The sequence below is a fragment of the Aedes albopictus genome, chromosome 2, assembly GCF_035046485.1.
Source record: "Aedes albopictus strain Foshan chromosome 2, AalbF5, whole genome shotgun sequence".
Lineage (NCBI taxonomy): Eukaryota > Metazoa > Arthropoda > Insecta > Diptera > Culicidae > Aedes > Aedes albopictus.
In genome coordinates, this window is record NC_085137.1 from 361,141,312 (window position 1) to 361,159,070 (window position 17,759).

General features: G+C 40.3%; 1 protein-coding gene across 1 annotated transcript; it reads left to right on the plus strand.

Moving 5' to 3' along the window:
- Nucleotides 1-10,349: 10,349 nt before the first annotated feature.
- On the plus strand, nt 10,350-11,925 carry LOC109416948 (microfibril-associated glycoprotein 4). Its single transcript, XM_019691063.3, has 3 exons — nt 10,350-10,782; nt 10,843-11,655; nt 11,715-11,925. The coding sequence occupies exons 1-3, from the start codon at nt 10,625-10,627 to the stop codon at nt 11,854-11,856; spliced, it is 1,113 nt and encodes a 370-aa protein (XP_019546608.3). The 5' UTR covers nt 10,350-10,624; the 3' UTR covers nt 11,857-11,925.
- The last annotated feature ends 5,834 nt before the right edge of the window (nt 11,926-17,759 follow it).

Here is a 17,759-nt window from a genome sequence, read left to right on the forward strand (position 1 = left end):
CGAATTGTGTAGCATCAAGCACAAGAACCAAATTAATAAAAAAGGGGATTTTTATTAAGGAGCGGAGAGCGAGAGAAACAAAATTAAATGCATCATGCCGGGTGTTTGTCTTGGAATACATGCATGCATCTAACCAGTGAATCCCCAAAATGATTAATGGCTCAGACAGAAGGAGCACGAGCTAAGCCGGTTGAGTGTGTAAACGCGTAGGCCAACTCTGTTCTCCGCGTACCGTAATCCGGGGTGAAATTCATCACTAAAAAACAACTTTTGCAGATAACATTCGTAGCAATTCAAATATTGGCAAAATAATTTCTGCAAAACCAGTACCGGTGTGATCTCAATAAAACTACGCGACACTATTTGTAGTTGCGTTACAATCTCTTCTTGCAGTAATCAAAAATACTGCATGAGATTGAAAATATTATAGGGGGATTAGGGGCATAGAGTAAAATGGAGCAAGAGTTTCTTTTCAAGTTTTTGAGCTCAATTTAAATTATTTCTTTCGGGTGTCAAGGTTGTTCAAAGTCTTTTTGAATAAGAGTCTGTCACTCCAAAAATTTTGAAAATTGATCAACATTTCGAAAAGTTATGACAAAATGTTGGTTTTTGATCAAAAAATTGTAATATGCGATGGTCCTTCCAACGCATTGATTGGAATTGTAATGAAATCAAGGTCTTTTATTTTGGGGCGTAACTAGGTATGTTTTGAAGATGCTTTAGCAAAATAGATTTGGAAATCATATTTCACACATAGAGTAAGGTGGGGCAAAAGTTCGACCCTAGTTGAAAATTCAACCTATTTCAAAAAATCGAAGCAGATAAAAATAAACAAATACCGTGTGGTGATTCTACCATCCATGAGCTAAAATTTTGCTGAAAAAAGTTACGCCAAATGCCTTTTCAATTTTGAGTTACAACACTTTTTGTATGTGTGTGTTTTATTCGAACTCTTGCCCCACCACTGGGGCAAAAGTTCGAATCTAGTGTTTGTGGAATTTCGCTAACCGTAGCACACTATTTTGACACTTTGGTGATAGGAATACCTGAAACCAATTAATATTTGATGTTAGAACTGGAATACACTTTAAAATTCGAGCTGGATTTTACCCAAATCAGGGTTAAATTTACTACACCAAAAATTAGTAGTTTTCCGCCAAATTCAGATAAACAACTTTTTTTTCAACTTTAATCGAATTTTCTCACTAATTCCATCACTCTTAGAGATAATATGTACATTTTGCATAATTTTAGGTTTATACCTAAAGTTGCCACATGACTCGAACTTTTGCCCCACAATTCGAACTTTTGCCCCACTATGTGTAAAATATGATTTCCAAATCTTTTTTGCAAAAAGTTATACATGCTAAAGCATTTTCAAAATATACCTAGTTACGCCCCAAAATAAAATATCGAATTAGATTTCATTACAATTCCATTCCATGCGTTGGAAGGACCATCGCATGTTACAATTTTTTGATCAAAAACCAACATTTTGTCATAACTTTTCGAAATATTGATCAATTTTCATAAATGTTGAAGTGAAAGACTCTTTTCCAAAAAGGGTTCGAACAACCTTGACACCCGAAAGAAATAATTTAAACTGAGCTCAAAAACTTCAAAAGAAACTCTTGCCCCACTCGAACTTTTGCCCCACTTTACTCTAGTGGGGCAAAAGTTCGATTTGTGGGGCAAGAGTTCGAGTCATGTGGCACCTTTAGGTAAAAACCTAAAATTCTGCAAAATGTACATATTATCTCTAAAAAGTAATGGAATCAGTGAGAAAACTCGATTAAAGTTGAAAAAAAAAGTTGTTTTATCTGAATTTGGCGGAAAACTACTAATTTTTGGTGTAGTAAATTTAACCCTGGTTTGGGTAAAAACCAGATCGAAATTTCAAGTGTATTCCAGTTACAACATCAAATATTAATTGATTTCAGGTATTTCTATTATACTAAAGTGTCCAAATATTGTGCTACGTTTAGCAAAATTCCACAAACACTAGATTCGTACTTTTGTCCCAGTGGTTCTAACCATCACACCAGGTCCACTCCACAAGAAAAACTTTCTTACCAAGTCAGAAAGAAACTTCTTCTTTCACAATTTCAATATAAATAAATCTTAACCTCCCGTTTACATTACGTCGGCAGCAGCTCGCTGACGTAGTGTACGGTTTGGGTAAAAAATGACCCTATTGCCAAAGGAGGGTTAAATCAAAGAATAATAATATCAAGAATGATCACTCCACTGACGCTCGGAGGACACTAACGCAGTGCTATCAACGGATTAAAGTTGAATCTTCATGTGGTAGTGTGTGTGTGTTGCTGATTGTATGCCGAAACCAAAACATACGCACACCACCTTCCTTCATGACAAATCACGTACACTGATACAGAGAGCATCCACCTTGACACGCTTAGAGAGCGCCACTTGTCTTGTCGCTTAACTTTTACGTGAACCAGATAAGAGATTACATTCTTTATATTTGAATTCTTTGGTTATATATTCACTAAAACACTCTTAAATCAAATCGATTAAAAACTTCTCAATAGATTTTAAGATTTCCGAGTTCCTAAATGATTTTAGTCTCCAGTAACATTTACAAAAAAGTTTTCATACATGTATCAACTTTGAAATTCTGCATAATGTTTTAAAACCCTCAAAGCCCCAGGACAAACTTCTTATTTTTAATCGTCTGATACTCAGGATCTGTAAAATATAAAAATAAGCGGTTTTCACTACGATCGATGAGAAGAGTTGTACTTCATGTAAGAGTAGTTGAACCTGTTTTTGCACCGGAAATAAGTGTTCCCTGGTGTAATGTTTTAATGAGTCGTCCATGAATCTGGTATTTTATAATAATTCTGAAATCTTTACCACTTGAAATGGTAGGCCTACGCAAGAACACAATGCTGAGGCTGCTTTCTAGCATGAGTTGCATCTGAAACTTGGTCCCAGGAGTGTACTTCCGGTAAGACTCCCTAAGGCCCAATTTTGTTATCATAATCATTCTGACCCTGAAAAGATGATTTTAGAAGTTTGGTGTCTATGAAGAATATGTTTCGTATATTTGAGCCCTTCTTTTTAAAAGTATCACTCATGTGATTAATTCACCTAAAATTCAAACACGGGTCATACTTTTAGCCAACGAATTATTACTAGATCATACTTTTATACTTTTAGGCGTTTATCGGTTTCTGTCCCAATTTATAAAATTGATTCAAATTTGTGGAAGCACGCTTCGCTAATAAATCTTCGCTAATCTGGCCTTTAAAGATTTAGATTCCACCTTGATTGATCTGCCGAGAATTAACAGCTTATTATTGAAAAAGTAGCCAAAAGGCAGCTGTAGAACATATCGCCAAATATAGCACCAGGGAACACTTAGAATAAAAAATAGAAATATAAAGAATTGTAATCTTTATGGGGTCTTCAGTTAGCCTAGTGGTCAAGGCTATGGATCGTCAATCCGGAGACGGCGGGTTCGATTCCCGTTCCGGTCGGGAAAATTTTCTCGACTCCCTGGACATAGTGTATCATTGTACTTGCCTCACAATGTACAAATTCATGCAATGGCAGGCAAATAAATCCCTTCAATCAATAACCGTGGAAGTGCTTAAAGAACACTAAGTTGAAGCAAGGCAGGCCAAGTCCCAGTGGGGATGTCGAGCTATAAAGAAGAAGAAGAAGAAACTTTATGAATGAATAATCATCTGGACATTAAGGTGGCCCACACTTATATGAAAAACAAAAATTTCGAAAAATGCCAAGTCTCCTCAATCAGTTGTTTTGGACTCCCAGAAACTACGTTCAAAATTTGAGCAAAATCGGTTGAGCCTAAGGGGGCGCTGAAAACGCTTAAAGTTTGTATGGGAAAACTTGGCCAAATGTATGCAGAAATTTAAATTTGTTTGAATTTTGTCGCTAGGTGGCGCTTTAAGCGTCCAATAATAATAATAAATTGGTATTATTTTAGGTGACTATTATGCCAAACAACTTTGTCGAAGACCGCAAAGTGATCCAACGTCTGTGAAAAAAGTTATACCCTAGGAAAAGTGAGGATAAACTTTATTGTTATTTTTCCAATACATGTAAAGTAATAATATCAATAATATAATCTCAATACTTTGCCTCACTTTGCCTAGCGTATAACTTTTTTTCACATCCGTCGGATCACTTCGCGATCTTCGACAAAGTTCTCTGACATATAGTCACCTACAATAATACCAAAGGGTTTGATTATTGAACACTTACAGCGCCACCTAGCGGCAAAATTCGAAAACTTAAAATTTCTGCATACATTTGGCCATGTTTTCCCATATAAACTTCAAGTGTTTTGAGCACCCCCTTGGGCTCAACCGATTTTGCTCAAATTTTGAACGTAGCTTCGGGGAGTCCAAAACAACTGATTTAGGAGGTAAGACTTGGTATTTTTCGAATTTTTTGTTTTTCATATAAATGTGGGCCACCCTACTGGACATGTTTCTTGAAACTTTTGCGGTATTTCCGCCTTCCTTCAACCCGATTTTCGCCCACTCTGGGAATTACTGGTTTGTACCCATCACGTATTACTTGATTACCGATACACATTGGCGTAGCTAGGGGGGGTTTCAGGGGTGCCTGGCACCCCCTAGAACAAATTTGGCACCCCCTAGAATTTTTCCTTGACAGTCACCTAAAATTTAAAACTTAATACTATAATACTATATTATTAAATGGCACATTTGAACAATCCTCAAGCACACTTTGGCGTTTTGAATACATATTGGTAAAAACAATCAACAGACTTCTCCATGGATTCCCTCAGAAATACCTCTATCTATTAATACAGTGATTTCTCTAGGCTTGCTGTATGGATTCCTCTCGATATTTCTTCAATAAACTTCCCTTAGGATTCTCCAGGCACATACTCAAAATTGCTGCAAAGATTGGTCTAGCGATTTCTCATAGGATTTGTTTGAAAATCCTTACTTTTATACTTGGGATTCCTTCAGGAAATACTGGTGGTATTATTCAAGACAATCTTCCTGGGGTCCTTTCAGAAGTTCCTCCAGTGATTCTTCCAGGAATTTCTTCAGAGATTTTATTCTGAGATTCTTCCAGAAATTTCTCAAAGAATTCCTCCAGGAGCTTATATTGGCCTTTCTTCGGGAGTTGTTGCTAGGATTCCTCAAGCAACTCCTGCTGCGATTCTTATAGCAATTTCTATTAGAACTCCTCCAACAATGCTCACTGTGGTACCTTCAGGTATTCGACTAGGGAAGTTCTTCCGGAAAATCTCCCCGGGATTTTTCCAAAAATGCCATCGGTGATTCCAGAGATTTCTTCAAGGATTTATCCAGAACTTCCTCCAGAGATTCTTCCAAAAAATCCACAAGGGATTTCTCCAAAAACTTTATTGACCATGAATTCCAGCTGGAATTCTTCAAGCAATTCTCATTAGGACTCCTTCAGAAGAAGTATTTCTCCTGGCATACTTACTTACTGCAATACTTTCGAGAAATCTTCCTGAGATTTCTCCAGAAATCCCTCCTGCGATTCCATCAGGGATTCCTCCAGTATACTTCTACCGACTCTTTCAAGGAGAGCTGTACATATTCCCCCGGCATTCCTGGTTCTAGGATTCCTCTAGAAATAATTCCTCCTACCGGAATTCTAGGAATTCCTCTAGATATTCCAGCTGGGATTCCTCAAGCAATTCCTGCGTTTATTCCAGTTATTCTTCTTCCAGAAATTCAAATTGTGGTACTTCAAAAATTATGCAACGGATTCTTCTAGAGCTTTCTCCTGGCTTTTTGCTGGGATTTTTCCAGGCAAACATCCTGGAATTCTTGCAGAAATTCCTTTGATTGTTCTACCACGGATTTCTCCAAACACTCATCTAGGAATTCCTTTGGAGATTTTATCCAACGATTCCTCCAGAAATTCCATTTGGCCTTCTTCCAAGAATACCTCAAACACCTTCTCCTGCGGTTCTTCCAGCAACTCCTACAGAAATTCTAACTATGGTACGTACAGAAATTCTTCTAGTGATTACTATACGAATTTATTCTACCATTGTGACTGGAAGTCAACTGGAAGTCTGCGATTCCTTCAGGGCCTTCGCTATAGATGCTTCCAGAACACCTCTACCGGTTCTTGCAGGAACTTCTCTGGGTATTCCAAGGATTTTTTCTGTGGATTCTCCCAGGCATTCCTGATGGGGTTTCTGGAAGTTCTTGTATAGTTTTTTGAAAATTCCTGTATAGTTTCCTCCAGCATTTCTGCTGAGATTTCTACAATGATACATCCCAGAATCCTTCTAATAATACCTTTTGATATTTTTCCTGTGATTTCTTCAGAAGCTCTCCGGTGGTTCCTCCAGGAATTTTTATCCAAAATATGTTATCCAAGAATTCTTTTATAAATTTCTCATGGGATTCCTCCATGAATTCCTCTTGGTCTTTCTCCAGGAATTTCAACTGGATTTCTCAAGCTATTCCTGCTGTGGTTCTTCCAGCAATTCCTCCTAGGACTCCTCCGGAAATTCTTACTGTAATACCTCCCGGAATTCTTCTAGATATTCTTCTAAGAATTTCTCCAGAGATTCATTCAAAAACTTACTGGGATTATTCAGGGCAAACTTCCTAGGAACCTCGCCTTCGGTGTATCCTCCTGGAAATCCTAAAGGATCCTGGGATTTCTCCAAATATTTATCATTGGATTCTTCCAGGATCTCCTCTTGGCTTTCATCATTTCAGCGATGCCTCCTGGGTCACCACCTGAAATTCTTACTATGATACCTGCAGGAATACCTCTAGAGTTTTTTCCTGCTATTCTTGCTGGGATTCTTCTAGGCATTTTTCCTAGGATACTTCCAGGAATGGTGTTGATTCTTCCAGAGATTTTTCTAAAGAATCATCCAGGAATTCCTCTAGAGTTTTTATTCATGGATTACTCTAGAAATTAATCATGGTATTACTCCCAGAACTCCTCTTGTCCTGCTTTGAGGAATTCCAGCTGTAGAAATCCCAATAGAAATCTCTAGAGGAATCCCTAAACAAGTTCCGGGAATAGTAGGAAATTCCAGAAAAATGCTAGGAGGTATTACTGGGGGAATCTCTAGTTAAACCCTATAGAAATAAACGAAAAAAAAAACTTGTAATTAATTAGAAGGCACAGAATATTGCTAATTAACAAATTGATTGATGAATTTAAAAAAATCGCGTTCTGGTGGTATTTGTACCCATGACTTCGTATTCGCTAAACCGCAGTATGGCCATTTTTTTTAGGGTTCCTTCGGCATGGTTTTATTTTAACTTTTGTGGTAGTTTTATTAGAATTTAATCATCAATTTCTTTGTATTTTTTTCTATAATTTCAATGGCTATTCCTCTGAAATTATTTCAACAATTTCTTTTTTAGTTATTTTGCTAAATTCTCAGGCAATTTTATCGTTTTGTATTTTTTTATGATTGAATTGTATTTATATTTATTGCTTCCGAAAATAGCTTAATTGGAAATCCAGAAATTCTTAACTGGGCTTGCTCGAAAAAAGTTCTAATGGAATTCCTGAAAAATTCCCAGAGAATTGTACGACAATTTTCCAATAAATTTACCTTAGAACTTTCAAAGCTATTGCCAAAAGTTATCCCTCTATGGTTGGCTTTTCGGTCCGGATAAATTATAAGCGGGGTGATACTATTTCATCCGACGTTTCGACCCTTGGTTTGGGTCTGCCAATCCGTCGGTCGTTTCCACAATCAGCTATTGCCAAAAGAATTCACATAAGAATTACCAGAGGAATTCCCGAAGAAAATATTTAGGCTTTTTAAAGAAATTGGTCAAATCCAATCTAAAAATAAATTGCCAAAATATATTCTATAAAAATTTCCACCTCCCTCAGACCCCAAAATAAAATAAAACACAAAATCTTTAGCAAGATGAAGGACCCAATACCACCAGGGAAGCAGACAAATGTAGTGTATTCCATACCATGCGGCGCGAACGACGGGAAGGTATACGTAGGCCAGACGAAACGAATGCTGGAGGTGAGGATGGCCGAACACAAAAACGATTGCAAAAAACGGAATCCGAAATCGGGCTTAGCAGTGCACAATATGGAAGAAGGGCATTCGTTCAACTTCGATAAAACAGCAGTGCTAGAACGCATTGAGGACCCGGAGACCAGGATTATCGCAGAGGTATTCCACATTAAAAAGATGGGAGAAAAACTAACGGTCAACCTACAACGTGAGTGTGGCAACTTTAATTCCACATACAATGGACTATTGGCCCGACTACCTGCACGATCGAATACACGAATGGGAAGACGACCGAACACAAACGATGACGAAGCTAATGACGAAACGGGCGATGTTGGACGTTGATAAGGATGCGGGAAAAAAGGGGAGTTAATTTAGTTTAATTTTGACCAGCCAAGCTCTTCGGTCTGGATCAGCATGTTGTAAGTGTAAATTGTAATTGTCTTTTTTGTATGAAAATTGTGAAAATGTTTGTTTTAGGCGTCTGATGATGGCTGAAGCGTAGTAAGCCGAAACGCGTTACGCACAAGAAATACATGCGAGTTTCATTACAATTCACCGATAAAAGCCAATCAAACCAAATAATAGTAAAGGTCCACGGTCAGAGCCGGATTCAAAAGGGGGCCAGGGGGGCCAGGGCCCCGGGCCCCCACATTTTAGGGGCCCCCACAAAATTCCACTTCACGAAAAAAAATGTGAAGTATGAATAAATAATAGTGTAAGAAACTTCTCTTGATTTGATTTTTGTTATTAGAACTTCAAATTACCGTCTACGACTGACAAGATTTATGCAATATGTTGTGATTTTTTGGGAAAGACTGCAACTATTTGTCCAGATTTATATGAAATAATGATTTTTGCCTCAAAAACTTATCAACATTTTTATTTTTATGCAATTGCTTAAAAAAAATTACCGGATCTTGAAGAAAATCTTTGACTGAATTCCGAAGAATTCTTGCTATATTGGTTTACTTTTATTCTGCCTAAATTTTTTTTTTTGGAAATATATTAAACAATTTCTCATAGAGTTAAAGTAAATGTTTTTTTTTTTTTCATTTCTTTTCTTAATTTTTTATTTGGGTTCTCTTGAGTTTGATTTTACTTAGACAGCTTTCAACTGACTCAAATTGAAGACACCAAAACTGTTGAAACATGTTTTAGAGGAAATCTAGCATGAATTTTCGGTGAGTTTCTGATTATTTTGAAGTGTTTCAATCCGCATTTTTTTAAGTTGAAAGATTTGCTGATTGAAATAAATTAATTTGTGAAGAAAACGACTAAAAATGGCAAAAAAAACCTGACATTTCTGCCAAAGATTTTTGAAAAATTTAATTGAAAATTCTATTGAAAATAAAATCAGAAAATCCAAAAGGAACTTACCATGGATTCTTTTTGAAATTTCTTCAGCATTTTTTATAAAAATTTCCTCTTTGATTGTAAAGTTTTGTTGAAAATTATTTTGGGAGGTCGCCAGAACCTCCCCTAGCAGTCGTGTTAGAACATGTTTTTTTAAGTGTTAATTCTTATTAGTGATCGACCAGCAGCTTCTCCAGAGATTGCAGCACTGATCCATTGGAGTTTTTTTTTTTTGGTTTTCGCAAAAACAACACCACCGATTGTGCGACAAATTTTAAATACCTAGAAATTTATTTCCTAGTTCTGCTTATAATTCTAGATTCATTTTTTTCACAACGACATTTCATAATGATATTGCGGATTTGGCCCTGTAATAGACTCCCACCTGAAATTTTTTGTCCCACCAAAATATGCTCACACCGCTTTTCCCTAGATTGGGTTTTGTCACCGCTAACGAAAACAACATTATTGAACGCATACTCTCGGTTGGTGCAATGAATACATGGTTCGTTTAGCTGCTAACTGCCATGCAAATTGACATGTGAGTATTTTTTCGAAGTTTTGCTTGAAACTCTAGCAACTAATGAAAAATGCAATATTTGTAAGAATTATTAATATTTTTTAGATTTTTTCCAAATTATATGTGCAAAAATATATCTTCTAAAAAGGGCCCCCACAACACTGTGGCCCCGGGCCCCCACATTTGTAAATCCGACCCTGTCCACGGTGATTATCTTCAACCGATAAAATTCTGGAGTGGCCGCCGACCACTAGTTGGGAACCCGTGCTCTACATATTTTGATTGCGTTGTATTAAAAAAAAACACACACAACTGCAAAAAGAGGATCAACAACGCAGAGCATGTTAGCTAAACCCTACAGGAATAGGACATTTATTATTTCGTAGATTTCATTCTAGAATTTAATTCTCAATGTGCGAAAGTAAGTTAAGTGCGAGGATACTTTCAATTTCATTCATTCAATCGTAAACCACAACAGAGAGCCACTAATTGATTCACCTCATCGCATCGTCGTCATGTTCAACCACCGAATCGCCGCCACCACCGCGACCGACCGTGCACTAACTGATTGTAGCATGCTAGGTGTTGTTGACACAATCCTAAGGTGCTCGTTCCCAACCAGAGGCAGAGGGTTCGTTGTACGTACGTATTGGGGAACTGGTTCAGCTCGTCTTCAGCTAAGCCATCGCGTACAGTGCCGTTCGTGATCTTCAATCGTAAGCATCATGGCCCCTTGCGGTCGCTTATGGACACTTCTGTTCGCCGTGATTTACTGCCTCGAGGGAATTGCGTGCGCGCTGGGTCCAACGTTGGGCAGCGGCGAAACGGAACCCGGTTTGGACTATCAGAAGCTGGTCGCAAAACTGGAGATATTGGACACCAAGTAAGAAAACGGACTTTGTATATAGAACGTTCAGTGTACATCAGTGTCTCGCTATTACAGAATCACCCGCGTGGAAGTTGCATCGCGAGAGCAGTTCTCCTCGTTGGAGTCGAAGCTTGATAAAATCTTGAAGTTGGTCGATAACATAAGCCAGTCGGTGCACACCGTGCAGAAAGACATCGGTGCTGTTAGAGAGGACATTAAACTATTCCAAAATCATTCGCACGGTCAATTGCAAGCGCTAACTGGTAGCGCATCGATTATTGAGTCACTTTTAGTGGAAGGTCACCGGCAGAAGCAAGCACAGCCGGTAAGAAGTGAACCGACCACAGTGCGCGCGATACCAGCCGAGCAAAAACTTTTCGATAGTTGTGATGTTGCGCCGAGGAATGCTTCTCGCATTGAAAAACTTCTTCCTGATCTTGGTTTTGGCGAACCATTTCCGGTGTTCTGCGATCAGGAGTACGAATCCGGCGGGTGGATAGTCATACAGAATCGATTTAACGGTTCGGTGGATTTCTATCGTGGTTGGAAAGAATACAAAAACGGCTTTGGGAATTTATATGGTGAATTCTGGCTCGGTCTTGACAAAATACACGCTTTGACCTATTCGGCGCCATATGAATTGCACGTGCTACTCGAAGACTTCAACAATTTTACGGTGGTGGCAAAGTATTCACACTTCGCTGTGGGAAACGAGCAGGAATCGTTCGCCGTTACGAAGCTGGGCGAGTACAGCGGAACGGCTGGTGATGGTTTGAGCTACCACAAGGGATCGAAGTTCTCCACCATGGATATGAACAACGATGTGCAGGGAAACAATGGCGCTGTTGATTGGACTGGAGCGTGGTGGTACAAAAAAGGACATTACAGGTGGGAGTTTTCAACTAGATATTAGGATTGCTAGTTCTAATTGTTTCTTTATTTTTAAGCAACTTGAATGGTCAGTACCTGTTAGGAAAAGTAGATCACACGAAATTCCATGGAAAAGGCATGACATGGAATCCCTTCAGAGGCGACGATTACTCGTTGAAACGATCTAGGATGATGATCAAGCGTGTGTTGAATCAGTGATATATGTTATAGTAATTGATGAAACAGCTAATCTTCTCATTTCAATAAATTATACCTAAAAACTTTATGTCTTGATAAAATTAGTTTTCAAAATTTGAATTAATTTTGAGAATCGAATAGCCTTTGTACTCATAAGGAGAAACACCAAAGATCAATATCTCTTATTCCGCTTTTGCTTTCGTTAAAGGTTCAATTGATTATATTGACATGAGGCCAGGGATGAGAAAACTCACTTGGTGTTTTCTCAGCACAAGCGTGCTGATCAATCGTATCAGTTTATCCCCGGGAATCCATATTCGTGCATAATCTCCCATAGCTGGTCTCGATCGATTGAATCATGCGCCGATTTGAAATCGATGAACAAGTGATGTGTGGGCACGTTGTATTTGCGGCATTTTCGCAACACCTGGTGGATGGCGAACATCTGATCCGTTGTAGCACGTTCACCCATATATCCACCCTGATATTGTAACTACCAATGGGACGCTCCACGCATCCTGTGGCATCGGCGTCCATACGCCCAGGCCAGCTCACCTTAAAAGTACCTCAGGGTCGGCATTGACCAGGGAGAAACTTGAGCAACCCTACACTTACCTGCCAACTGAAATTTAGCGAAACAAGGGAAAGGCCAAGCAGACTGGTAGGGAAATTAATCTCTCGCTTTTGGAAACCAAAGGGACCGAGTTGGTTTTCTATTCTACTATATTGATATCTGGGTGTGTGGGTTAGTATCTACAAACATCATTTTTATCTTCTTCGCTGGGGCCCATTGCGGTGAGGTAGAGGAGACGGTGGCTTACCTGCCGGAGCACGTGGTCGGCGTCAACACGATGATAGCCGGAGCGAGCGCCGAGACGGTGGCGCTTCGGGTGAAGGGATGGGTTCGCAACCGATGGTCGACAGCATGCCTGGTGGCCGACGGCGTCGCGTCGGAGGGCGGCTGGATCGACAGTGGTGCTTCACGAGATGTGCACCGTAATCACAAGGTGAGGCTCGCGTACCGGAGTAGGGGGGCCCAAGACTTGGTGGTGATCCGTTCCGGAAGATTTGTCCGGCTAACTTCCTCGTTGGATAGCAATGGATCGGGTGCTAATTCCAAAGAATACGTTTCGGGTGTGTAATGGCTGACCCGCGAATTTGGTTTAGGCGGTCTTCAACCTCTGGAGCACTTGCCAGTCCGAAAATAGTCCGAACGCTGGAGCACTTGTCACCTCGAAAATCGCACAAACTTCGTCACGTGGCCCGTCTTGGAGATCACCATCGCAATACTTCCTCAAGCACTTCTCTCGAACTTCTCGTTCACTTGCTATCCCAAAAACGACTCCCCTTGATTCCTCCTTCCCAGTTTGCTCCTCCAAAATCCAAGATCTTCTCCTTCTCCTCTTCCCCCCCCCTTCCTCCGTTGTTCCTTCTTTGACATGTCTTTTCATCCCGGATTTTGTGTTTATACATATAAATTTTGTTCCCCTTTCTAACCAATCTAGTACTCCATCGGGGGGGCATACATTAGAAATTCTTAACTAATTTGAATGGAGCAGAGGTTCCCAAATAACATTTTTTTATCACTAATAATACTAACAACTTTTCATTTTTTTTTTGCTTTTTTTACTAACATTTATCTTTATAGCGAGTTTTATTATTATTCTTATTTTTAGCAAAATAACTAACAAAAACAAAACAAACGTTTAAGATAATACTTGGCTTCCCATTGTTGCCGTTATTGTCGGTAACAATATTGCCCCACGAAATCTCTTGCAGCGGCATAAAAAATATACTCTCTTGCACCGGCGGCATAAAATTTGAGAGAGTATCTTGTAGGCGGCGCTCAGTAGTGTGATCACGCGATATTTCCCGCAATTCAACTTGTCGTCCTTTTTGTAGATGGGACACACGATACCTTCCATCCATTGCTCCGGTAATACATCCTCCTCCCAAATCTTGGTAATGACCCAGTGTAGTCCTGAAAAACAACAATGCCGCTGGTAGTTGATCTGCTCCAGCGGCTTTGTTGTTTTTCAGCCGGCTACCCAAGCAACACGACTTGTTGCTAATCCAGTAACAGCAACATTAGTGCAATTTATTCACTGTCCGTATTACGGACGACAGAACACAATTGCTTCTTCTTTGAAACCCAAAAAGCGCAGATTCTGAATTCTTATGCAACATAAACGAGGAGGAATGATAAAAAAGTTGGGAAAAGATTTTGTCCAGACTCGAACCATGGACGCCAGGAGTATTATCTACTCATCTTACATACTACACCAAAAGCTCTGTGAGAGAATCGATGCTCAACACACCATAAAATCTACTGAAGTTACTGGTTACTTTATTGCATCTTCTTTGTCACAAGTTAGTGAACTGTCAAAATGAGACGCTCAAGTTTTCTGTAACGCATATGGAACCTAATCTGAACAAATAAACCAGAGTTAGATGTTTCATGCATGTTACATAACACATTTAATGTAAGCTGACTGTATTATCACTTGCGAGCAATATGTAAGCTCCGCCTCCACGAATCGATGTCAAACACGTGATAATTTGTGATTTCTATGAAACAAAGCCGCAACTTTACGAATTTCGGAGTTTAAATGCAACTCAACTGACAAGATGGAAGTTTCGTGTGGTTCTAGTGCAACTCATTTAGATCAAATCATAGAAAGCCGCAATCTGCATGATGTTGCAGGTGCTGCTTGGGTAACCTCCTAAATCTCTTGGAGGTTAGGGGCTGGAAATCTTTCGTCCTGTACACGTTAATTCTCCTACCACGCCACCTTCGGTACATGCAACGTCGCCATTGAGATGCTCATCGTAATGCTGCTCCACCTCTCGACCACCTCTCGTTCGCTCGTGAGAAGATTCCCGTGATTGTCTCGGCACATGACGGCTTGTGGCACAAAGCCTCTGCGCAAGCGGTTGAGCTTCTCGTAGAACTTTCGTGTGTTTTTAGCGCGGTACAGCTTCGCGACCTCGTTCTTGCTGGCGCTTCTTCATCCAGAAGACTGAGTTCTGCCTGTTCCGCGCCTGTTTGTAACGTGCCTCATTCGCTCTCGTACGGTGTTGCAGCATTCTAGCCCATGCTGCATTCTTCTCGTTTTTCAACTGGTTACATTCGCCGTCGTACCAGTCGTTTCTGTGATTCGGAGTCGCGGAGCCTAGTGCCGTAGCCGAGGTACTACCTATGGCGGATCGGATGTCCCTCCAGCCATCTTCAAGTGTAGCTGCGCCAAGCTGCTCTTCCGTTGGTAAGATAACTGCTAACTGCTGCACGTAGTCTTGAGCCACTTCTACGTTACGCATCTGCTCGATGTTGAGCCGTGGGCAATTCCCTAAAGATCCCCCATATAAAACTGTTTTGTGGGTCTTAAAGTTTTTGAGTTAGATCGTGTTGCCAACCACTGGTCGAGTTTTTGCCAAATTCGTCTCTAGTTAACGGGAAGTGTAAAGGGGAAGTGTAAAGGAACAGGCCATTGTTCTATTTTTCAAATGTGCCATCAATATTTCTCCGAAATAATCAAAATATCATTGGAATTGAAATATGTTTTTCACATGGTAAAATTCTTATAATTTCAAAGCAGCGGCAAATAAGGTATTACGAGTGTTTGAATGTGTCCACCATAAAAACAAATAAATTGTTACCTTATCTACATGCATACGCAGATTTGGCAATGTATGTTGTAGTCGATTCGGGGCGAAATGAACACTGGTATTTAAGGCGAAACTGGAAGCATTTTCTCATTTTTTCGGTTTTTGATTTTTTATTAAATAACGAAGCAATATTTTCAAAATCGGTTTTCGTGCACATGTACAGTGACCGGTACAAAAAAAGATCTACCATATAGTGTTTTTAGTTTCTAATGAAAACTACATGCAAACATGATAAAATATATCTTTCAATGAATGCACTTCATCCATTTTACATTGTTTTAGTGATCTGTGTTGAAAAATATTTGGTTTTTGAGGAATAAAATGATTTCTGGTAAGATTGGGAAAATTGCTTAAAAATTGGGTATGACAGAAAAAAAGATCCACTTAGCAATTAATTATGAAACTTCAAAATTTTACCAAATTTTTAAACACCCCCCGATGTCACACTTTTTGTATGAGACCTCAAACATTTTCGTATGAGTCGTCACGTTATGCAAACCCCCCCCCCCCCTCCCCCTAAAAGCGTGACGTAATTTGTGTGACCCCTTATACATCAAATTTTGATATAAAAAGGCTCTACATATCAGCACTAGGTGGGTTGTTCCAAGTTATTCTTTTTCAAATCTTATTTATCCAAAGATAAATGGAAAAATGGATATCACTGATCGTATCGGTAGACGTATCAATTTTATCATTTCATGACATGATCGCAGTTCGATCAATTCGTTAACGCAACTGATTATTATCCATCGATCAGCTGTTGAAATTAGTTTGCACAAATCGTTGATTTCTTCGAAGCCAATGTAAAAAAGAAGGTTACTGTAGTGAATACGAGCCGAATAGAATTGAGTAAAATCGAATCACCTTTACGTAGTTTACGTTGAGTGTGTATTGATGACAGATACTGAAATGAACTCAAGGGAAGAAAAAGAAGCGGTACGGATCGAAATAAATTTCCCTTCAGTTATATGACGAGTGTTACGAAGAACGGTCGACGTAGAATTTGAATTTTGTTTTTGATAATTATAATAGTAAATTTCGAATACGACATGGCGCAGTCGGTAGTGAAAAGTGATTGAGTGAGGATTCCCACCGGATCTGCTGGGGGAGAGAGTTTCTCCAGCAGAAACGCCAAATGTGGAAGTGCGAGAACTTCCTCCGGATGGGAGAGTGAGATTTCCCACCGGATCTGCTGGAGGAGAGAGTTTCTCCAGCAGAAACACCAAATGTGGAAGTGCGAGAACTTCCTCCGGAAGGGAGAGTGAGATTTCCCACCGGATCTGCTGGGGGAGAGAGTTTCTCCAGCAGAAATACCAAATAAGGAAGTGCAAGAACTTCCTCCGGATGGGAGAGTGAGATTTCCCACCGGATCTGCTGGGGGAGAGAGTTTCTCCAGCAGAAACGCCAAATGTGGAAGTGCGAGAACTTCCTCCGGATGGGAGAGTGAGATTTCCCACCGGATCTGCTGGAGGAGAGAGTTTCTCCAGCAGAAACACCAAATGTGGAAGTGCGAGAACTTCCTCCGGAAGGGAGAGTGAGATTTCCCACCGGATCTGCTGGGGGAGAGAGTTTCTCCAGCAGAAATACCAAATAAGGAAGTGCAAGAACTTCCTCCGGATGGGAGAGTGAGATTTCCCACCGGATCTGCTGGGGGAGAGAGTTTCTCCAGCAGAAACGCCAAATGTGGAAGTGCGAGAACTTCCTCCGGATGGGAGAGTGAGATTTCCCACCGGATCTGCTGGGGGAGAGAGTTTCTCCAGCAGAAACGCCAAATGTGGAAGTGCGAGAACTTCCTCCGGATGGGAGAGTGAGATTTCCCACCGGATCTGCTGGAGGAGAGAGTTTCTCCAGCAGAAACGCCAAATGTGGAAGTGCGAGAACTTCCTCCGGATGGGAGAGTGAGATTTCCCACCGGATCTGCTGGGGGAGAGAGTTTCTCCAGCAGAAACACCAAATGTGGAAGTGCGAGAACTTCCTCCGGATGGGAGAGTGAGATTTCCCACCGGATCTGCTGGGGGAGAGAGTTTCTCCAGCAGAAACGCCAAATGTGGAAGTGCGAGAACTTCCTCCGGATGGGAGAGTGAGATTTCCCACCGGATCTGCTGGAGGAGAGAGTTTCTCCAGCAGAAACGCCAAATGTGGAAGTGCGAGAACTTCCTCCGGATGGGAGAGTGAGATTTCCCACCGGATCTGCTGGGGGAGAGAGTTTCTCCAGCAGAAATACCAAATAAGGAAGTGCAAGAACTTCCTCCGGATGG